The sequence below is a fragment of the Oryx dammah genome, unplaced genomic scaffold (assembly GCF_014754425.2).
Source record: "Oryx dammah isolate SB20612 unplaced genomic scaffold, SCBI_Odam_1.1 HiC_scaffold_17, whole genome shotgun sequence".
Classification (NCBI taxonomy): domain Eukaryota; kingdom Metazoa; phylum Chordata; class Mammalia; order Artiodactyla; family Bovidae; genus Oryx; species Oryx dammah.
Window position 1 is genome coordinate 77,694,033 of NW_024070201.1, and position 22,478 is coordinate 77,716,510.

A 22,478-nucleotide genomic window follows, 5' to 3' on the forward strand; every position below is an offset into this window, starting at 1 on the left:
GTGCACTCCGTGTGTGTGTGCGCCGAGTGCCTCCCCGTGTGCGTGCCATGTGCCACCCCGTGTGTGTGTGCGCCGTGTGCACTTCGTGTGCGTGCCGTGCACCACGCTGTGTGTGTGTGCGCCGTGTGCACTCCGTGTGGGCGCCGTGTGCCACCCCGGGCCCAGGAGTGGTACATGTACAGAGCACCTGGCTCACAGATGCATTCACGCCTCTGACACCGGGGGTCACCGGAAGGCAGGGACCCCCTCAGGCTCTCCCCCGCACCCCAGGGCCCAGGATCTCAGATCCTTTGCGTCCAAGGGAGCGGATCTTCGGCCTTCCCAGGCCTAGCACACTGCCTGGATCAGAGGGTGCCCTTTCCTGTGTGCCCAGACGATGAGCACCTGGCCTTTGGGGGCTGCAAAACCTGCTGGAAGAAAATTCCGAGTCTTCGGGAAGCCAGGATCAAGGGTAGAGGTCAAGGTGGCCCCAGAACTTCCTCAGCTGCAGTGAGGGTCAGAAGGCCAGGGTCAGGAAGGGAGAGGGGCCCACTGCCCCGCTGGCGCTCGGGGGGCGTGGGGGTCTCTCCATCTGAATCATAGCCAAGCTTCAAGAGTTACTTTGAAAAAAAAAAATTTTTTTAAGTGACTTTGAAGGAGAAGAGCCTGGAGTATAAAGTGAGGTTCCTGGGCTGTACCCCTGGGGGCGGTGATTCTGCCCAGGCAGGGCCCAGAAGCAGCTTTCCATCCAGGACACCCCATCCCCACTCTCCTGCAGGTTGCTGCTGGCCACAGGGAGAGACCCCCTGCCCCTGGTCCCTGAGAGCCCTTCCAGGGTGGAGAGGTGAGGGAGGAGGCCTGCGGTCACCAGGGGGCCATAGGTCGTTAGACTCACAGAGGGTCTCGGTTTAGCTCCACCTGTTCCCAAATGGGGTCAGTTTTTCTTCCCAAGTGATACTGGCAATGATGTCTGGAGACCTTCTGGTTCTCGTAAGGGGGAGGAGTGTCACACATCGAAGGCGGACAGGACAGGGGTGCTGCCAAAGCCCCATAGAGCCGCTGTCCCCAACCTTTTTGGCACCAGGGACGGTTTCATGGAAGACGGTTCTTACACGGACCAGGAGAGGGGGTGGCCTGGGGCCGATTCAGGTGTGTAAGGGTTGTCGTGCACTTAATTTCTGCTACTGTTACATCAGCGCCACCTCAGAACATCAGGCATTAGGTCCTGGGTGGGGACCCCTGCTGTATAGAACGTCGTATAGGACTGCCCCCCACCCCCCCGGACCACATAGCAGTGTGGTCAACACTTGACATTTGGGCCGTTCTTGACAACCGGCCCAAGACCAGAGTCACCGTCAGATCCGTCACAGTGAAAACGGGAAGGAAAGTAGACAGCCGCTCATCAAACAACTTTCAACCTATCAGAGTGTCCTCTGGGCATTGATCTTAATGTACCAGAAGCCTCGAAAAGTGGAAGTGGCCAGGGCCGCCTGCAACTCTTACACCCCGAATCCCAGCCTCCCCCAACCTAGGAAGGCAAGGCTCTTGGCCCAGGTCCGCTTAGGGGTAGGTGGGGGGGCGGGCCTGTGGCTGGCACACCCTGCCCCCGCACCCCACCCCACCCACAGCAGCCTGCCCAGCGGGGACCCCCCCCCCGCCACGTCTGCCCGCAGGTCCCCTTCGGGGTAGGTGGGCAGGTTCTGCGGGCCTGTGGCTGGCACTCCCCTCATCCCTCCGGCAGCCCCCCCAGCGCCTGTCTGCCTGCCTGCCTGCCGGTCCCCTTCGGGGTAGGTGGGTGGGGTCTACTAACCCCCTGGCAGCCCGCCCAGCGCCTGTCTGCTCACAGGTCCCCCGGCCTGCGTCCTGCTGCTCCTCCTGGCCGCGGCCCCTGCCGCCGCCCGCTGCCCCATGCTCTGCACCTGCTACCCGGCGCCACCCACCGTGAGCTGCCAGGCCAACAACTTCTCGGCGGTGCCGCGGGCCCTGCCGCCCGGCACGCAGCGCCTCTTCCTGCAGAACAACCTCATCAGCGCGCTGCGGCCCGGCTCCTTCGGGCCCAGCCTGCTCACCCTGTGGCTCTTCTCCAACAACCTCTCGGCCATCTACCCGGGCACCTTCCGCCACCTGCAGGCGCTCGAGGAGCTGGACCTGGGCGACAACCGACACCTGCGCTCCCTGGAGCCTGACACCTTCCAGGGCCTGGAGCGGCTGCAGTCGCTGCATCTCTACCGCTGCCAGCTCAGCAGCCTGCCCGGCACCATCTTCCGCGGCCTGGTCAGCCTGCAGTACCTCTACCTCCAGGAGAACAGCCTGGTCCACCTACAGGTGAGCGCCCGGCGCGCGCGGACGCGAACACAGGCGTCCCCGAACACAGGCGTCCCCTCCTGCTCGCCTCTCTCCCCCGAGACCCTCCCTACCTCGCGCCTGGAGCCTCCATTGCTCAGCATCTCCGTGTCCCGGCCCCTCCCTCCGTGTCTCACCCCACTCCGTGTCCCAGCCCCTCCCTCTGTCTCTAAGCCCCTCCCTCCACTTCTCAGCATCTCCCTCCCTTCTGAAGGCTTCTGCTCCTCGCGGTGGTCCCGGGCTTTCCTTGGTCCCCTCCATCTTTCTCTGCTCCCCTACTCCCCCGTCTGACTCGCTGTCTGTCTGTCTCTCCCTCGCGGCCCCTCTCCATCTTGCTCACTGACTCTCCTCCCCCGTCTGTCTGCCTCTGCCTCTTCTGTCTGTCTCCCTTCACGCGCCCACTCCACACACACACCCCCAAGTCTGTCTGGGTGGAGGTGTGTGTCTCTTCCCGTGATCTCTCCTCTCCCCCTTGCCTCCGGGAGACTCTGCCTTTTCGCGGGCAGTGTAGCCCGGAGGGGCATCGTGGTGGCTTTTCTGGCCCACCCGCACGCCCTCCCACGCCACGGGCAGGGGGACACGGAGGGCGGGGCCACTGCAGCTGGCACGCCACAGGAGGCTCCCGATCACTGGGTGCCGAGGCCAGGGGAAACCCTACCCGTCCTGGATCCCATCCCCCCAAACCTACTGTCTCAGCGCAATGGGAGAAGGAGACAAGAAAGGGTAATGAGCTGTGAAGTTGCTGGGAAATGGATGCTCAGAAAAAGGAAGGAATAACAGTAATTGTTATTTATTGTTATTATTATTGATCTAAATAGTGCTCCCTGTCGTTCTTATGCTGACTGTCTGACGGTCAGGTCCTCCCACTGTTTCCCCAGGAAGCAGTAACAGACCCTCCAAACCATCCGAGGAGAAAAGCCTCCCCTTTCAGTCTCAGGCCTCTGCGTCTCCAACTGCGACCCTCTGCCCACACCCACCTGGACGGCCCTTCTCCCTCTCCACCCTGGGCTGGGGCCTGACTGCTCAGCACTGCGCGCATTCGATGCTGATAACGACAGTAACGATAGCAGTAATAATCCAACATTTACTGAGCACCCAGTAAGTGCTTGCTCGTGAAAAAAGGGCAGTGAACAAAATAGAGGAGACTCCTGCCTTTGTGGAGAGCATTCTAGGGGTGGGGAGAGACAGGAAGTAAAATAGATAGTGCGCTGGGAAAATATGTTGTGTTTTATTCTTACTACCTGTACTGTGCTTAGTTGCTTAGTCGTGTCTAACTCTTTGTGACCTCATGGACTGTAGCCCGCCAGACTCCTCTGTCCATGGGAGTCTCCAGGCAAGAATGCTGGAGTAGGTTGCCATGCCCTCCTCCAGGGAATATTCCCAACCCAGGGATTGAACCCAGGTCTCCTGCATTGCAAGCATATTTATTGCATAATTACTGATAGTAATAGCCCACTAGCCTTCAGCCTAGTGGCTCAGTGGTAAAGAAAGCGCCTGCCGTTGCAGGAGACGTGGGTTCGATCCTTGGGTTGGGAGGATCCACTGGAAAAGGAAATGACAACCTACTCCAGTATTCTTGCCTGGGAAATCCTGTGGACAGAGGAGCCTGGCGGGCTACAGTCCACAGGGTCACAAAGAGTTGGATAGGACTTAGTGACTAAACAATAAGCCATCAGCGGTCACACTAAGTGTCGGGTGCTGTGCTAAGGACCTTACAGGTATCAACCCTGTCATTTACAAGTGTCTGACATTTTAACCTCCCTGAGCCTCAGTTTTCCCATCTGTAAAATTGGAGTAGTCATAGCATCCATCTCCTAGGGATTTTAGAAGCGTTAAGTGCATGAATAATTTGTAAAGCACTTAAGATAGTGCTTGGCATACGGTAAGCATGCTATAAATGCTTGTTAAGATACTATTTTAAAAAGAGAAACCCGCCTCATTGAATACTGGTCTCGGTGAAATGGCTCATCTTGGGCCCTATCCTGAAGATATGGGTCAACTTCAAGGATTCTGCTGAGACCAGGGGTGGGTGCCGGAACACTCCTTTTTTTTCCTTCCTAACTTGGCTCCTCACGGTTTCCAAAGTGTGCGCAGTCACCTCATCTCATTTCTGCAGCCCTGTTGGGGGATTGTTCACACCTCCTTACAGATAAGGCAGCTGAGACCGAGGGTCCCAAAGACTTTGTCCCAAAGTCTTGAGAACACTGTCCCTGTGCCTGGGGACTTGCATGATCTCAGCATCATAGGCCTCACAGCAAGCGCGGGGCAGGGGCACAGAATGACGTTTCTGAGGTTGCACCACCAGGAAGACCCAGCAGCGCTTGAACCCTTGTGATCTGGTGACATTTCAGGCCGTTTTCCTCACTCAGAATTCTCCATGGGGGTCTGCCCAGGTGCGGGGGGTGGCACTCATAAGAACAGCAGAGTGGGCTTATTTCTGAAAGCACATGCTTTAGAATCTGCCAGACCAGAGTTCAAATCCTGGCTCACGTGTGACTTTGGACAAATTACTCAACCTTTGTCCACGTCCATTTCCTCTCTGGCAACCATGATAGTACTTAGTCATATCAATACTGGTCTAAGAAGTTTCGTAAGTATTAAAATGTAGGGAATTCCTTGGCAGTCCAGTGCTTAACACTTAACACTACCCCTCAAGGGGCACAGGTTCGATCCTTGCTCAGGGAACTAAGATCCCGTGTGCCACGTGGTGCAGCCAAATAAGAGAAAATAAAATTTAGCACAGGGCCATATCAATAAATGGAGACTGTAATTATTATTGTTGCTAATTATTACTAGTGCGACAAACACTATTACTGAGACCCTGACCTCCTTATCAACATATATCGGTTATGCCATGCAGGCTTTTAAAATGATCAAATCTTTGAATGGTTAAATCTTTTTTAACAATTGAAAAAGAGCCAGGTGTCTCTACCATCCAGTTGCACTCCAGTAGGTTAGGGAATCTAGGGTTAGCAGACCTGAGTGCGCATCCTTGCTCTGTTATTTTCCGACTTGATTTCAGCAAGCTGGTGCCCCCCACTCTGAACCTCAGTTTTCCCAACTTTAAGATGGGACTAGTAAAAAGAATACCTTCCATCAACAACTGTAACGAGTCAATGAACTCGTATTTGTGAAGTCCCGTGCTGAATCAGTTTGATCATCACGGCCTGACCCGCCATCACAAATGGCAGCTGAGGCCGGGGTCAGGAATGACCTGGGCAGGGGGCACCTGAGGGGTGCTGGGCTCTTCTGAAATGGGGCGTGCCGGTTCTGTATGCCCCTGGCCTGAATGGTGCGGGCGTCATGGGAAGGAAACGCCTGGCCCTTCACAGATGGGAAGGAGGCAGCCTCTGCCTGTGAACGGCCGGGAGAGACTAGCCCAGGAGATGCCACAGGCAGATGGGGTGCACACGCGAGGGTGAGGTCCCCAGGGCACAGGCTTGACCCGCGATGGTACCAGGCCACCCGGGAGGGGCGCTCTGGTGGAGGGAAGAGGACCCCAGCAGCTCAGGAGGAGGGCGGTGGAGCTGGAAACGGGTCGGGGGTTCGCCCAGATGCCCTGCCCTGGGGCAGGCACCTTCCTCACAGCTAACTCACTGAGCACATGCCAGGCTGCGTCCTAGGTTCCAGGGCGTCAGACGTGACCAAGGACAGGGTCCCTGCTCTGCTGCAGCACCATTCTTACTGGAGAGGAACTGCGTGATAGAGACACTGACCCTGTTTTGAATCCTTGGAGCAGCCTGCGTGGCACAAAAGAGCGGTGTTTCCATCAGGCAGATCTCATTTGCCCTGTGGCTTTGGGCAAGTTACTTAACCACTCTGAGCCTCAACGGACCCATCCGTGAAATAGGGACAATGCCCTAAACCCCAGGAGTCTGTTTGAGGATTTAAAGAGGATGCTGTTTGAAAAGGGCTCCGTGTGCCCAGTCCACTGAAGTGAAGTGAAAGTCACTCAGTCAGTCCAACTCTTTGTGACCCCATGGACTATACAGTCCGTGGAATTCTCCAGGCCAGAATACTGGAGTGGGTAGCCTATTCCTTCTCCAGAGGGTCTTCTCAACCCAGGGATCGAACTGGGGTCTCCCGCATTGCAGGTGGATTCTTTACTCGCTGAGCCATCAGGCAAGCCCTGTCCAGAGTAAGCATCATTCCCCCCATTCAATGGCTAAGGACACCGAGGCTCAGAGAAGTTAAGGCGTCCTGTCCAAGGCCACTGAACGCATGAGCAGCACAGCCTAGAATCACTCCAGGTCTGTCTCAGTGCAGAGGGCAGCTGTTCGGAGGCCTGGCTCCAGAGTTCATGTCCTCACGTCACTTCCTATTGGGTATTGCACCCTAGGCCAGTCACTTGCCTTTCTCCGAGCCTCCCTCCCCTAATCTCTGAAAGGGGGAGGATAATATTTTCTGCCTCACAGGGCTGTGAGGATCCTGTTACTACATGGGATATGTGTAGCACAGAGCCTGGCACATGGTAAGCGCTCGGTTACTCAGCTGCTGACGCAAATGATGATGATACCCGGGGTAGATGGGTGAAGCCGTCCGTGGGGGTGCCTGGCACAGAGCACTCAGCGCAGCTTTGTTGAATGAATGAGGTACATTCCAGCACTCTCTTGCTCATTAATATCAGATGAGTATGGATCTTAATGATCAATGACCTCAAGTTCCTTGTTTCACCGATGGGGGTAACAAAAAAAAAAAATAATAACTGAGGCTCAGAGAGGTGCCTGCAGTTGCCCAAGGGCACACAGCCCAGCAGCTGATTGGAGGCTGGACCGGGGAGAGGCAAGGTTAAGCACAGGATGCTGACCAGGGAAGCGGGCAGGGACGCTGCGCTGTGATCCCAAATGGATGTGGAGAGCTGTGAACCGACCGGGCGGGGCGGGCCGGGCCGGGCCGGGGGAGGGGGGTGTTGTGAGGGAAATGTGGTTTTTCCGAAATGGAAGAGGATGACTTTAGCAGATGCTCTCTGCCCAGAGGGAGGGTGGCGGGGGAGGGCGAGGGCTGTGAAAGTCAAGAGCTTATTAATGCGCAGAGAACCGTTTTCAGAGCGAGGAGGGGAAGGGCTGCGTCTGGGAGCTGCAGCCTAGGAAGTGGCAGCAGGATCTGGCAACAGCTTGGAGGGGGTGGGGGTGGGGGGTGCCCCCCCCCCAGGCTGGGTCTCAGAAAGGGCAGGGGCAGAAAGACAAACTGGATTCAGGGAATTCTGTAGCGGAAAACGGGCTGCGGGTCAAGGGTGCCTGAGTTCTCTGGGGTCTCTGAACTTGGGTCGCCCCTTCCGGACCTCCGGAAGCCCCCGAAGTGCCCATCACCTCCGCCCTCTGTACCCCTCCCTCCCATATCATTCCTTGGACCCGGCATCTCTGGGTGCATCTTACTCTTGCGGCCACTCCATTAAAAAGAGAAATGCTCATTAGGTGTTTGAGTGGAAGGCATTCAGCCCCCGCCCTGGGGGAGCCGAGAAGAGAAGGACAAGGACGCCAGGGCCCGGTGGACCAGGCTCGAGGCCCCTGGAGGGAGACCTGAGCGGGGCGGGGGGGCGGGGCGGCGGCAGGGAGCCTCAAGGTGGAGGGGGGCGGATCTCGGTGCGGCCGAGAGGAGGGTTCTTGGCAGCCGCGGTTCCTGTAGCGGAGAGGGCGGAAGCCAGATGGGAGGGGGCGAGACAACGCGGGAGCACAGGAAGGTGGAGGCGGGGGTGGGGGGTGGGGGGTGGGGTGGGGGATGGGAGTCAGCGCCCGACCCCCGCCCGAGAGCCTGAGACCGGGCGCCCTGGGTGGGGGGGTCATCTCAGTGGTAGAGCCACTGGCAGGCACCGGGAATCCAGGGGGAGCTGGCTTGAGGGCGGAGGATGCTCCTGTCCCCCAGAACCAGATCCCTTGTGTCGGCGAACCACAGTGGTGTCTTCCACAAGGTGAGGGGGACCTCAGGACTGGGCCTCTGGTCGCCTCTCTGGCGAGCCCTTCATCTGCCTGGGTATCAGTGCTCTCCTCTGTAAAAAAAAAACAAAAAAAAAAAAACACTGTAGGTTGGGCTGGTGCACCCAGAAGCAGCCACTTCCTAACCAGGTTGCCCATCACCAATACCTTGGTGAACTGGCTAAAATACAGAGCCCGGGCCCCTGCTAGCTCCCCTCCGAGGAGCCCACCCACCCCACCCTTCCCCTCCCAGAACCACAGTTCAGGGCCCTTCCAGCACTAATACGATCCGATTCAGAGACTCCCCAGCCTTGGGCAGCGGGCACAGCCCCTCTCCCTGTGGGGTGGAGCTGACACGGTCCCCTTACTGTCCCAGCCTAGTAGCAGAACCTCCAGGCTCCCCGAAGGTCCTCTGTTAAAGGTCAGGGGATGGAACCTAGTTGTAACTAAGACCCTGTTGTCATAATGCTGTTCTTGTTTAATAGCTAAAGTCATACCCAGCTCTTCTATGACCCCATGGACTGTAACCCACCAGGCTGGGATTCTCCAGGCAAGAATACTTGAAGGGCTGCCATTTCCTTCTCCAGGGGATCATCCTGACCCAGGGATCGAACCCTTGTCTTCTGAGTTGGCAGGTGAATCATTACTGACCACCCAAGAAGCCCCCATTCATAGTAACCATCATTTATTGGTGGGGGTCTGTGTGCCGACTGGGTACCACACGGTTACCAGATCTCATGTAACGCCCCCACCCCACCAGTCTGCTGAAAGAGTTCTCTTGAGTTATACACACTGAGGAAACAGGCTAAATAACTTGCAGAAGGTAACGCAGCTGCAAAGAGGGCAAAGCTGCATTTAAACCCTGACTTCACCCATCTCATCTGCACGTAGATTGTCTTCTTTAAGGCTCAGAACAAACCCAGGAGGAGGTACACTCACCCCCATTTTACGGATGAGGAGACAGATCGCTGGGCAAGTTCACAATAATGGCTAACTCAGGCAATGCCCGCCCCATATATTAATACCTGTTGTTTCATTTAACCACATCTTACAGACGAAGCACTGAGTCACAGGGATACCAAGTGACTTGCTCAAGGGTCAGTTAATAGTAGGGCCAGGATTTGGAGTGAGGAAGTCAGCAAGATGTGCAGATGAAATGAAACAAGGGACATGCTCAACCACATCGTAAGCTCTCGGCTCCAAGTGTGGCCCTCCCGCCGGCCGCGTCTGCGTCACCTGGGAACTCGAGAAGACCCGCAGCATCTCAGCGCTCCGGAAAGTGGGGGGCGGGGCAGGGCTCCGGGATCAGCAGGGGGTTCCGATGCACTCCAAAGTTCTAAGAACTACACTGCTTTCCCCGCACAAGTAGGTTCGAGGAGGCAGGATTCGAACCCAGGACTCTAGAAGGCGGGCCCCTTCCTGGTCTGCCACGCTGCTCCCCGCCCTTCCCTAACGCCCTCCGAGGCCGCCTCAGGCGCACTCATCTGCCTTCTTCTCCCTCATGCCCGCCCCAGGATGACCTGTTCGCGGACCTGGCCAACCTGAGCCACCTCTTCCTGCACGGGAACCGCCTGCGGCTGCTCACGGAGCACGTGTTCCGCGGCCTGGGCAGCCTGGACCGCCTGCTGCTGCACGGGAACCGGCTGCAGGGCGTGCACCGCGCGGCCTTCCGCGGCCTCGGCCGCCTCACCATCCTCTACCTGTTCAACAACAGCCTGGCCTCGCTGCCCGGCGAGGCGCTGGCCGACCTGCCGGCTCTCGAGTTCCTGCGGCTCAACGCCAACCCCTGGGCGTGCGACTGCCGCGCGCGGCCGCTCTGGGCCTGGTTCCAGCGCGCGCGCGTGTCCAGCTCCGACGTGACGTGCGCCTCGCCACCCGAGCGCCGGGGCCGCGACCTGCGCGCGCTCCGCGAGGCCGACTTCCAGGCCTGCCCGCCCGCCGCGCCCACGCGGCCCGGGGGCCGCGCGCGCGCCAACAGCTCCTCCAACCACCTGTACGGGGTGGCCGAGGTCGGGGCGCCGCCGGCCGACCCCTCCACCCTCTACCGCGACCTGCCCGCCGAGGACGCGCGGGGGCGCCCGGGTGGCGACGCGCCCACCGAGGACGACTACTGGGGCGGCTACGGTGGCGAGGACCGGCGGGGCGAGCAGACGTGCCCCGGCGCCGCCTGCCAGGCGCCCCCGGACTCCCGCGGCCCCGCGCGCGCGCCCGGGCTCGCCGCCCCGCTGCTTTGCCTGTTGATCCTGGCGCCCCACCACCTCTGACCGCGGTGCTGAGACTGAAGCGGCCGGCGTCTCCCCGGCCCCCCATCCCCACCCCTCCTCCTCCGCCTCCAGTCCCCACCGCGGGCTGGCGGCCTGCCGTCTCCTCCCAGCGCCTCGCATCCCGAGGGATCCGGCCACCTCTCCCCGCTTCCCGGGCCGCCGGCTGTTGGCAGCCCCCGAAGCGCACGTCTGGTGGCCTAGCCACCCGAAGACATGGCCAGGGTTTTCTCCCCATCTCCGGCCGTCAACCCGTGCCCATCCCGAGGCTGAGTGGGCACCCAGGCCGCCGCGGACCCCGTCCCCCAGCGCCTGTGGTGGACTCGAGAGGAGCTTTGTCTGCGGAGCAGCACCCACCAGCAGAGCCCTCTTAAGCTCTGGGAAGGACGCCACTCCCCGGAGCCCTTTGGAGGGACGTCAGGCCAGCCCCAGGCCTCTGCTTAATCCTCGCCCCCCGCCTCAACTTCCTGACACTGGAGAAATACTTTTCTCCTAAGTCTACCCTGGACACTTTTGAGGGTGCCTGGAGAGAACGTTCCTCTCCACCATGGCCCCTGTGTGGTGAAGATCAACAGACATTGTTTTGGGGGGGAAAAAGTTTATTAAAAAATTCTATTATTTTATCTCCTGTAAAGTTTATTGGCTCAGGATCTCAAAAGTGGGAGAAGGGCTTAGAACCATCACGCTTTCAGGGGCCGGGAGAGTTAGACAGCAATCGAGAGCCGTTCCACAGCATCCAAGTGCTTCCTGCTGTTGCCTCTACAAGAAGAAACTGAAGGCGGAGGAAGGAGGGGGGTGACTGTGGAGTCCCCGGCAGGTCAGGGAAATCCGAAAGCCAGGAGTGTGCTGATGGCATCTCGCCTCCTCATCTGTCCAGGAGAAGCGGCTGCAGCCGACCCTGAATTGTCTGTGCCGGAGGAGCCAGGCCTGGGGAAGGCCTCCAGCCTGGCTAATGGTTCTCTCCCAGGCCCTGTTCCTTCAGGAAGGAAAAAGCAGCATCTCTCGCTTTCCCCTGCAAAGAGCAGTGATAACATGGGCAGCGATGGTCGCAGCCAGCCCAAACATGGCTTTGGGTAAACCTGAAAAAGGCACCTCTTCATTAGGGCCACACAGCTTCAGACCGCAGCAAACACTTTAGCAAACAGCAAAAGGCTGGAGTTCAGCTCACACTCGGCCCTTGTGCGGTGTGCAACCTGCACAGCTGTACACAGCAACCCTGTAGACCAATAGGTTCTTCCCCTTGGCTCCTGTGAGGCAGAAGACATCAGGGAGGAATCCAGTTAGAGAAGCAGTTCTCCAAGCGGGTTAGTGTAGAAGCCGAGGGATTTTGGTGATCAGAGGGATGAGAATCCCAAGTGGGGGTGTCTTGCTCACTTGAGGTATGATGAGAAGCTTCATCTTTCCAGTGTGTGAAGGAGAGGCTAGGGAAAGGGGAGAGCCTTGGCCGAGAAGGACTTGGGTGAGTCTCGTCTGCCAGAAGCAACTGGGGGAGACTTGGATGGTTTAAATTTAGGGTTAAGAGTGTAACTTGGAAGCTGGGGGATGAAAAGGGGATACCGTGGTGCCAGGGCTTAAGGATGCTGAGGGCCTGTGGCCTTGGCCAGGGGTCCCAGAAGGCTGGTGGAGAGCGGAGGATGGAATGGGAAAGAGTTACTGTCTGTGGCCTGAAGCAGGCAGACTTTGGATAAAGGTGTGAGGTTGGGGTGCAATGGAGAGTGCTGAGTCTGGGGTCTCACAGGGGCGCCTGTCATACTGGCTTTGAGGAGGCTGATGAGTGGGCTTAGGGGGCCAGCCTGCAAGAGCTCTGAAGGAAGAGGGACTGCTGGGGCCTGGGCAGGAAGGGGGAGGGGAGGATGCTGGTAAATCAGAAGCAGCCTGTCCAGGTCACAGAATTATCATCGTGAAATATTCATGGACCTTTGGTCCAGATGCTATTTCAGAACGGTGAAAGCTGGGGGGCGGGGGCGGCAGGGGGAGCTGTGAGCCTCGGGAGGAAGCCGACAGCAAGGCCACTTTCCCCCACCCCGGCCCCCACCCGCCCAGACAGACCCACAGACGCCCATCACGTGCACACCCACGCTCACAAGCTCTCTCACACACACTCGCACCAAAGGAGAGCGAGAGAGAGCACATGCAGGCACGCCAACACCCACGGGCCCCACAAACAGGCAGATGCACCCCAAATACCAACGGGCGTGCACAGCCACTCCCAGGAGTCCCCGCACAGAGACCACCCCGAGATCTCACACACCCAGACCCCAGCCTCCTCAGACAACCCAGACGGATAAGCCTGAGCCGCACACCCTGAGACCAGAGGGCCTTGCAAGGCCATCCGGTCCACCCCCCAGGGATGCTCCGAGGGGGCAGTGCAGGCCCACTCAGAGAGGGGAGGGGGTTTGTGCAAGACTGCCCAGCCCCGAGAGGAACCTCCTGGATGCCCCCCACCGAGTGCCCACCCCCGCACCCCAGCCCGTGTTCTCCGGCTGCCCAACACCAGTGGCGGTGAGCTCCTCCGTTTCTTCCTTGAATCTCCCATCAGCTCACCCACCCAGTCCCCCCGCGGCCCCCGCCCAGCCCTTCCTTCCCATCCCTCCCCACCCCAGCTCCCTGCCTGATGCATCTCCCCATTACCTCATGCTTAGAATGTGGAAGAAAATAGCAGTAACCTCCTCTCCCGGTTTCCTGCATTCGATCTCTCGCTGCCTCCCACTCTGCTGGCCCATGTTGGCCAGATCCATCAGACCAGAACTCGCATTATGTCATTCTGTTACTCAGGCACGTAACCACGGGCTCCCTGTTCCCCTGCAAGTTAAAGATAAAACGTCTTAGCAAAGCCTTGGAGGCCCTGCAGCGTCCGGTCCTCGCTTTCTTTTTCTCTCCTGGCCCCCCCTCCCATCTTCACTCCAGCTGGAAAGATTGCACCATGTGGGCCCTCCATCACCATGAATGTGAACCCCACAAATCCACTTTGCACCTCTCCTAAAGTTCCTCAGTCTTCCTCAGACGTGGGACCTTCGCCCCCTGCCTCAGATAACAGAGTCCAGAGCCCCTCCCCAAGGCCAAAGCTCCATCTTGCTGACCTTAGCCCTGGGGTTCTGTTCTCCTTCAAAGCTGCTGGCAGAGGCTCAGGCTAGGGCTGGCTCCCAGGAGGTGGCTGCCCCCTACCGGCCACCGTGGGTATCACACTCAGGCGCAGGAACCCTAACCTGAGCGTGAGCATCTCTCTGCCTGGGGAGAGGCAGAGAAGGACACCAGATGACAAGGTCCATAAGCCCTTAAACCTCTAAGGTTCTTACACTCAGAGTGGGGGGAGGGCTGTCAGCCCTGCTTTTTGAGCTGCTGACTCCCGATGTTAGCTCCCAAATCCATGAGAGAACCCCTCTCCTATGAAAGGCAAAGACTTGCGGGGTGAGGGTGGGAGGAGGCTCCCATAACCCTGTGGAAGTGACATTTGCCCGTCAGGCTCTGAGAGGCCGCCAGGCCGGGGACAGTCCAGGTGGTAGGCCCAAGGTCCAGCTGGGGTCAGGTTTCTAGATGAATTTTTAATGCTTCCAGCCAGACCTATCAGATGTTCCCTTTTCATCTCTGCAAGGCCCCCTCTCCTGTCCCCACGGCCGCCGGGGGTGGGGCAGGCAGGGCAGGCCTGGGGCACCTCCCAGCAGCCTCCTGAGAAAGGCTCTGGGAGACGTAGAGGTGTGAATGACCGAGTTATTTTCCCACTTGCGGTGTGACCTTGAGCAAGTCACTTAACCTCTCTGAGCATCCCTCCTTTGGTTTTGCAATTTACAACCTGGGGGCGACAGCACCTGCCTAAAGGGAGCTGTCTTGGGGAGTAAGTGTAAGGCCCTTGAAGGTCACCCATGTGTTTGCTGTTATCTTTCTCCAAGCCCTGCCCACCTCCTCCGGTTTTTCTTTCAATCCCAGGGGTGCTTTTGCCTCTTTCTTGGGGAGGTGGGGACTCAGGCTCTGCCATTCCCTCCTAACACCCAAACGGCCCATCCCAGGAGCCTTTGGCCTTCCTAGAAACTTCAGATGAGCTGGGGAAGGGAAGGGAGATAGTGAGGCAAGGCTGGTGGCCTGATTGAGGACGACTCCCCGCTGCAGCAGAGGGCCCCGGCACAGAGAGAGGAAGGCTAAGGAAGGCCCAGCTCAGAGAGGGAGTAGCAGGCACAGACTCACTGCTTCCTCCTCCCTCTCTGCCTCCTTCTGTCCTTCCTGGCACCTTCTTGTGCCCTGGAAGGCAAGGTGACCGCACAAGCAGGGGGGAGGGCAGGACCCTTCGAGAGAAGTCGGGAGCGGCCGGTGAGGAAGGCTTGTCAAGGCTTCCCAGTCCTCACCCAGCGCTTCTGAGAGTGAAGGTCTTTCCCATCTGATTCGGTGGGAAACGGCTAAGACGCAGGTTCCCAAGCCCCTGAGACCCACCGGACCGGTTTCTCCCTGAGCCCTGGCATCTGCATTTTAACACGTGGGGGTGGGTTAGGAAGGTCTCTGAAGGCGGAGAAACAGCTCCCCGGAGGTGGGGTGGTCCCGAGGGGGGGCAGACAGGAGAAAGCAAAGTGAAAAAAAACTAGATCCTGGTGGAAGCCAGGGGCAGGACTCTTGCGTGGACAGGGTGATGCCGCAGATGGGGGCGGAGAAGGATGCAGGAGACAGACGGGGCGGGGCCGCGGTGAGGGTCGCGCCCGAGGTAAGCCGCCGGCGGGGACAGTCACTTGCACGCTGCCCGCCCCCTTCGCGGGGAATCTGAGACCCCAACCGGAGATTGAGAGAGCCGCGTTCTTCTGGGGCGCAGGGTCGGGGGGTGGCCTCTGCAGAAACCCGCGGGCCTCCGCGGCGGTCCCCCTCACTGCCCTGGCGGGAGCCGCCAGCCCACGCCTCGGATCCCTCGCCCTCCGACCCCCGCCCTGTGCCCTGCCCAGCCCCCACCCCAGCTCATCTGCGTTACGTTCCAATTAGCACGTTTTCCCCCAGAAGTCTCGCCCCGCGTCCCGCAGCCCCCTCGCCCCTCGGAGCGGGGGTGGGGACCCCCATTAACCCTTGCGTCCCGGCGGCCTGGACGCCGCCCGCTCTCGGGGTCCCGGGGGTGAGGGGCGCGCCCCCGGGGGGACGGCGGGGTTTGCGGGGGGGCCCTCAGGGGGGAGAAAGGGCAGGCGCTTGCCCGCCCCCTCTTTCTGGGAAGAGGTGGGGAGGGGCGCTTCTCCCGGGAGACTTGGGGCGTCAAAATCCTGAGTTCCTCAGCCCCCGGCCCCCGCAGCCTCCTCCTCCCCGCCACGTACCCTGTCCCCCCCTCCCAGCCATCTGTTCCATTCGGCGGCGCCGCGACAAACAGGCTCCAGCTCGCGGCCGCCCCCGCCAGCCCCCTCCCCAAGCGCCCCCGCCTGGGGGACACGGGGTGAGAAGACACTCCGCCCCAAGGAGGTCGAGATCCCCGCCCGAGTCCCCCACCCGATCCCATGCCCTCTGGGCATGGGCGGGGGCGCGGTCAAGACCCCCTCCTTCAGCCTCGAGGGTCGCTGGCTCCGTGGTAGCGGGGCACGGGGCTATCTTAGGGGAGGGGTCTGGAGATGCGACCCAGGAGAGGCGGACGAGCGGGCAGGGATTGTCGAGGGAGGGTGTAGGGTCCCCCGTGGCTCCCCCAACCCCGTCCCAGCCGCAGCCACGCAGCGCCGCCTGCGGAGCGCAGAGTCCGGGGCGCACAGCCGGGCTCCCTCCGCTCGCCCCTCTCCCGTTCATCTTTTGTGATCCGCTTCCACCGGACTGGACGGAAAGTCAAGGTCCCCAGGCACAGAGTGCAGCGAGACCCGGGCAAGGCCGCTGGGAGCCCGTCCAACCCGCTGGCGGATGCGGTCCAAATCTGGTTTCCTACTTTGCGAAAAAGACACCGTGGGAAGCCAGGAGCCTGGGCTGCGAGCAGCCAGGGATGCTCCGTGTGGCTTAGCCACGTCTCCAGATCCCGCTGGACATCCGTCAAATGGGGGAGTCAGTCTACTGACTCAGCTTCTAAAGAGACTTGCAGACAAAGGGAGGGCTCCTCTGTAATACTGTCCTCCGGGGCCATTATTTCGGGGTTCTCCTAGGTTTGGGGGGAGTAGGGTGGTACATAAGGCCTTTGTGGTTCCTCCCCGCCCTGAGAGGGCAGCAGAGAGCTGGGCTGACAATCTCAGAACTTCCTTCCTTCCTTCTCTCGCTGAGTGCCCCGGCAGACCTGAGCTTGGCACTCAGCAGCCACAACGCCCAGCCCCACCACCTGCCAGCTCTGTGCCCGTGGGTCTCCGGGTCGTTTTGTAGAGAGAGGAAGGCTCAGACCGGGAGACACCGACCTCTACGGTGAGGACTCAGTGAGGGGCCTGTGTGGCTGGAACAGGCAGAGCCTCCACACACAGGCCCCTCCCTGCTGCGTCCCTCCCCTCTGTGAGTTTCAGGTTTATGTCCCAGGCCAGAAAGAAGCAGGAGTGTAATAAATGAGGTATAGCTTCCTGGACGGCCCCTTGCCCTCAAAGACGGTGTCTTCCCTTGATGCAGGTAACTTTTAAAGTCTCCCTTTATTCCTGAAAGTAAATATAAATATAGCACAAGATGAAGCTCAAAATTTGCATTGTTTTAAGATAAAACAGGACACCCCCCCCAAATGTTACTTTCAATAGATCTCCAGAGACACCAGACAAGAAAGTTCAAGAGGCGCGCCTTAGCATTTTTTCCAAAGCCTCCTGCCTTGATTGTAGGTAGGAAGAAGGGACAACCTCCCTGCCAGATGTACCCCAAACCCTGAGAAGTGGCGGGGGAGGAGCTGAGTGCAGGACCTTCCCCTGCTCCAGGGCACGGCAGAGAACACGGAGCTCAGACAGGCAGCTGGGGGTGGACAGGCTGGCACCTTAAGTGCCCTAGTTAATGCCCAGCTGAGCCTGGGTGAGGAAGGGGGATGGAGGTGTGGGAAGACACCCCCCCACCACCACCCAGACACAGGCAGGCACACCGCAGCCAGTCTCTCACTTCCCTTTTTATTTCCTCCGAGATCTGCAGGCAGCAGCATCAGGGAGAGAACCCGCCCTTCAGCCCCCAGGAGGGGCTTCCCTCCCACGCGGAGGCCTCAGGACGCGACCCCTTTCCCCAGAGGAGAAGGGAGTTCCACACGCGATCGCGCATACCCTGGGCCCTGCACAGCTGAGGGGCCACCTGTTGGCTGACCCCACAGGCCCCCAGGAGCCATGAGCGGGCAGGCCCCTCGGACGAGGCCCAGAGGAAGTGCAGGGCCGCACCCTGGGCCCTCCAACCCCAGGTTCAAGAAGGTTCGATCCTGGCACAGGGGCCGTCTTCGGTCAATGGAGCGTGGCTTTGGGGATTTCTTTTTTTCTTTCTTTTTCACACGTCCCCACAAAAATAGAACTTCACCCGTTATTTATAAATCCGTGGTCCCTGGTGCTGTGCGGAGGTCACAGGGAGAGTCAGTGCCTCTGTGCAGGCCGCGGCCGCCTGTGGTCCAGGCCCTGGGACTCGGGAGGCCTAGGCCGCCACCTTGGGGCCGCCGGGCGTCTTCAGGGGGGCCCCCCAGCGGGCGACATCTGCCCTCTGGAGCCGGGCGCGGTAGCAGAAGAGGTAGGATGGTAACAGGAACCCCAGGAGTGAGAAGAGCAGGAGGCCCAGATTCACCTGCAGGGCAGGGAGAAAGAGAAAAAAAAGAGGCAAGCTGTCCACCCTCCTCACCCTCGGGGGCCGCTCAGCCTCCCTCAGGGAGAAGGCAGCCATCTGCACCCCGGGTCCTGTTCAGTGCAGTTCAGTCGCTCAGTCGTGTCCGACTCTGCGACCCCATGAACCGCAGCACGCCAGGCCTCCCTGTCCGTCACCAACTCCCAGAGTTCACTCAGACTCATGTCCATCGAGTCAGTGATGCCATTCAGCCATCTCATCCTCTGTCGTCCCCTTCTCCTCCTGCCCCCAATCCCTCCCAGCATCAGGGTCTTTTCCAATGAGTCAACTCTTCGCATGAGGTGGCCAAAGTACTAGAGTTTCAGCTTCAGCATCAGTCCTTCCAATGAGCACCCAGGACTGATCGCCTTTAGGGTGGACTGGTTCTGGGCCAGAAGATACACAGAGCGAGCCCTTGCTGTGGGCAGCTGCTCTCCGCCAGCGTCTCACGGGATGCCCATAGAGCTCCAGAGCCGGGTCTGAACCCCACCTGATGCCAGGGTCCAAATGACCTGGTGTTGGCTGGGAGCCTGGGCTTCTGAGGATGTGGGTAGTGGGGTCCCGTGGCAGGGTGGTGGCGGGCGACCATGGGCGCCGTGTGCAGCGGGGGCAGGAGGCCCGGGGGGCCCTGCTCAGACCCCACACACAGCCCACCCCGTTCCTCATGCGATGGCTCACGGGCCAGTCACCTCGAGTCTACACCCCACCTCCTCTGGCAATGGTGGCCACGTTCAATAAAAATACACTAAGGACTGAGGCCGAAGCTGAAGCCACCTGAGGCGAAGAACCAACTCGCTGGAAAAGATCCTGATGCTGGGAAAGATTGAGGGCAGAAGAAGATTGAGGACAGAGGATGAGATGGTTGGATGGCATCACCAACTCGATGGACATGAGTTTGGGTAAACTCCAGGAGGTGGTGATGGACAGGGAGGCCTGGCGTGCTGCGGTCCATGGGGTCGCAAAGAGCCGGACAGGACTGAGCGACTGAACTGCACTGATGTACTTATCAGTGCCTGGTGAGCACTCGGGACACAGTAGCTGTCGTGCTCTGGTGGGAGGGTTGAGGGGAGTGCCTGGATCCCCGGGGCAGATGTCAGCTTTAGGGAGGTAGGATCAGTTCAATGCGAGGAAAAGCCTTTCCAACAAGACCAACGGCTGGTGCCCCAGCACTGTGGGTGTTTGAGCTCAGAAGATTTGGAGGAGCCCCTTTCTAGGAGAGAAGGTCCCTGCCTTGGATCAGGACTGGGCCAATCCCCAGGTCACCTGGGAGCTTATTACAGCATCCTGGGCCCAGGCTGGGGCGTCTATAAGGAGGTTTGACCGACCGCCAGTTGGAAACCCCCAGATGAGAGACCTCCACGGTGCCTCCTGGCTGAGATAAGAATGAAAGATTCCGCCACCTGCGAGAGCCCCCCACCCCCAGCTCCTCAGCTGCACCCAGGCAGGGGGCTCCCATGGCTCCCATGCCCCCTTGCCGCTCACCCAGAAGGGCTCTCCTTTCAGGGGCCCCACCATGGCCATGAAGAGAGGCTGCTGCAGCAGGGCAAACACAGCACTCAGGAGGGACTGCAGGCCCGTCAGGGTCCCGAAGTGTTTGGACGGGTACCTGCCGAAGAGAAGGGGCCCGCGTGAGGGGCGCACGCTCCTCTCCAGCCCGGCCTGTGCCCTCCAGCCCTGGACATCATGCTCTGTCCACCAGGCGAGGCAGAGGTTAAAAGTTCAGGCTCAGGACGGGCCTGACAGTCCAGTGCTAAAGACCGTGCTCCCAATGCTGGAGGTGAGGGTTCCATCCCTGGCTGGGGAGCTAACATGCCAAGTGGCGTGGCAAACATTTAAAAAGCCTCAGGCTCTCTGCATATGCCCTGGTCCTGAGGATATATGCTATGACTTGAAGGCTACAGAGCCGGTTTCTGACACCTACTAGCTTCCCTCGAAGCTCAGTTGGTAAAGACTCTGCCTAAGGTGCAGGAGACCAGGGTTCAATCCCTGGGTCGGGAAGATCCCCTGGAGAAGGAAATGGCAACCCACTCCAGTATTCTTGCCTGGGAAAGCCCATGGACAGAGGAGCCTGGCGGACTACAGTCCATGTGGTCACAAGAGTCAGACACGACTGAGCGACTAAACCACCACCAGCAGCTGTGTGATAACAGCAAGTAACTCAGCCTCTCTGAACTTCACTTCCTTCCCTAAAAACAGGGAGAGTGCTAACCTCACCGGGCTGTTTTTATTCTTTTGACGCATTACTTATTGAGCTCCTACCATGTGCCAGGCACTGTTCTAGGTGTGTGGAGAGAGCAAAGAACCAGAGCTGGAGGTGGCATTCTGGGCGGCTGGGTAGTAATCACAAAAGAAGCGAAGTAAACACATAGTGGGGACTTCCCTGGTGGTCCAGTGGTTAGGGTTCCTAGCTTCCACTTCAGGGGGACACAGGTTCGGTCCCTGGTCAGGGAATTAAGCTCATACGTGCCACTGGGCGGGGCCAAGTACCGAGAAAGCGCCGCGTGTCAGAAGGTGACAGAGCTGAGGAACAAAGGCAAGCAGAGCAGGGCGCTTCCAGGGAGGTGGGGAAGGCTCAGAGGAGGCCCTGGGGGAAAGCCCCTAACAAGGCGAGGCAGCTGGCTTGTGGACGTCTGGGGGAAGAACTAGCCAGGAAGAGGGGTGCTGGGGAGGAGCGGACGAGGTTTCTGCAGCAGAGGCAGCCGCAGCAGGAGACGGAGGTGAGCACGGTGGGGAAGGGAAGGGAGAGGGGCCCAGACCCTGCGGGGCCTCTTTATTTGTTCTAACACATTTCTTCATTTGGCTACAGCAGGTCTCCATCTCGGTTCGCGGGACCTTGGCAGTCGTGACAGGTGGGCTGAGCTGCTCCACAGCTTCTGGGATCTTAGTTCTCCGCCCTGGGGTCGAGGGCATATCCCCTGCACTGAGATTCTTAACCACTGGATGCCCAGGCAGGACGCTTTGAGCCATAACAGAGCCTTTGGCTTTTTCTCTACGTGAGACGAGAGAGGCAGCCATGGAGAGATGGGAAGAGACATATGTCCCAACGGGTGTCTCCAGCTCTTGCATTAGAAATACCGGGGGAGGCAAGGGCAGATTGGGGAAGACGGGCGATCGCTGGGAGGCGGCAGCAGCCACGATCCAGGACGGGCATGCCATCGCCAGGGATGCTGAGATGGGCCGCATGTGGCATCTGTGGAGCGTGGAGCATGACCTGGGCTGTCAGCAATGAGCATGTGGAATCCAGGGTGACCCCCGGCCCAGGTGCAGCCACTCCGAGGTCTGGATAAGGGAGGGGTCGGCGTCTCACCCTGCACCCACCGCGGAGAAAGCACTCCACAGCCGCTACAGTGCTGGCACCCCACTTTCGCCATCACCCCTACAGGAGAGACACTCGGCATGGAAACCAGAAGCCACAGGGGCAGGGGAAGGGGGTGCCAGGGGAGGGGGGGTGCCCCACATGAAGCAGGGACGTTATGAGGCAAAGAGACTGCGGTCTGGAGAGTCCAGCAGGGCTGACGGGGGCAGAGGGGCCACTCCGAGAAGGGAGCGGGAGATGCAGGGCCAAACCAAGGGTGTCAGCTGCCCCTAAGGGAGGACGCTCTGACGGCCGAGTCGTCCCAAGAGGGCTGCCTCTGAGGCAGGGAGCACCCCGTCACTAGGGAGCTGGGAGAGGGCAGTGAGCTGCACCACCTCCAGATCCTCACCCACCCTGCAGCTGTTGTTGCTGCTGAGTCGCTCAGTCGGGTCCCACTCTTTGTGACGCTGTGAACCACAGGAGTCCCCAGGCTCCTCTATCCCTGGAATTCTCCAGAATCGACTACTGGAGGGGTTGCCATGTCCTCCTCCAGGGGATCTTCCCCATCCAGGGGTCGAACCCAGGTCTCTCACACTGCAGATGGATTCTTTACCAACTGAGAAACCAGGGAAGCCCAAGAATACTGGAGGGGGTTGTCATGCCCGCCTCTGGAAGATCTTCCCCACCCAGGGATCGAACCCGCATCTCTGACATCTCCAGCACTGGCAGGCAGGGTCTTTACCACGCAGCGCCACAGACGCCAGCGTTCCAGGGAGGGAGGCTGGGGAGGGGTGCGCCAAGGGGAGCCCTCGGGAAGGCCATCCGCCCGGCTGACTCACACCGCGGCGTAGAGGCCTCCGCAGGCCGAGTGGTAGAAGCCGCGCACCATGGTGTGCAGGACGAAGGTCATAAACTGCAACGGAAGGGAGAGGGCGGAAGTGAAGGGCGGTGGGGGCAGAGCCGGGGGAGCAGAGAGGGGAGGGGGCAGAGGTGAGGGGCGGAGCG

At 59.6% G+C, this 22,478-nt stretch overlaps 2 protein-coding genes and 1 long non-coding RNA gene across 7 annotated transcripts in view; 1 reads left to right on the forward strand and 2 right to left on the reverse strand.

Moving 5' to 3' along the window:
* Positions 1-11,118, forward strand: part of RTN4RL2 (reticulon 4 receptor like 2) — a 15,551-nt gene extending 4,433 nt beyond the window's left edge. Inside the window, exons 2-3 of the mRNA XM_040259375.1 lie at positions 1,826-2,304; positions 9,749-11,118. Of these exons, the coding sequence (XP_040115309.1) occupies positions 1,826-2,304; positions 9,749-10,498 (1,229 nt within the window). The 3' untranslated portion in view covers positions 10,499-11,118. The remainder of the gene's footprint in view (positions 1-1,825; positions 2,305-9,748) is intronic.
* LOC120877072 lies at positions 11,077-14,684 on the reverse strand. Its single transcript, XR_005724261.1, has 3 exons — positions 13,576-14,684; positions 13,127-13,297; positions 11,077-11,507 (listed from the first exon to the last, which is right to left on the reverse strand). It is a non-coding gene; the product is annotated as an uncharacterized LOC120877072 (long non-coding RNA).
* Positions 14,685-17,472: 2,788 nt separating this feature from the next.
* Positions 17,473-22,478, reverse strand: part of SLC43A1 (solute carrier family 43 member 1) — a 30,422-nt gene continuing 25,416 nt past the window's right edge. For 2 of the 5 annotated variants that reach the window (XM_040259376.1, XM_040259378.1), the window contains 3 exons: positions 22,313-22,386; positions 19,661-19,784; positions 17,473-18,142 (listed from right to left, as the gene is read on the reverse strand). In XM_040259376.1, coding sequence (XP_040115310.1) covers positions 17,996-18,142; positions 19,661-19,784; positions 22,313-22,386 — 345 coding nt within the window. In that variant the 3' untranslated portion in view covers positions 17,473-17,995. The remainder of the gene's footprint in view (positions 18,143-19,660; positions 19,785-22,312; positions 22,387-22,478) is intronic. The other 3 variants (XM_040259377.1, XM_040259380.1, XM_040259381.1) reach the window with 2 other exon arrangements.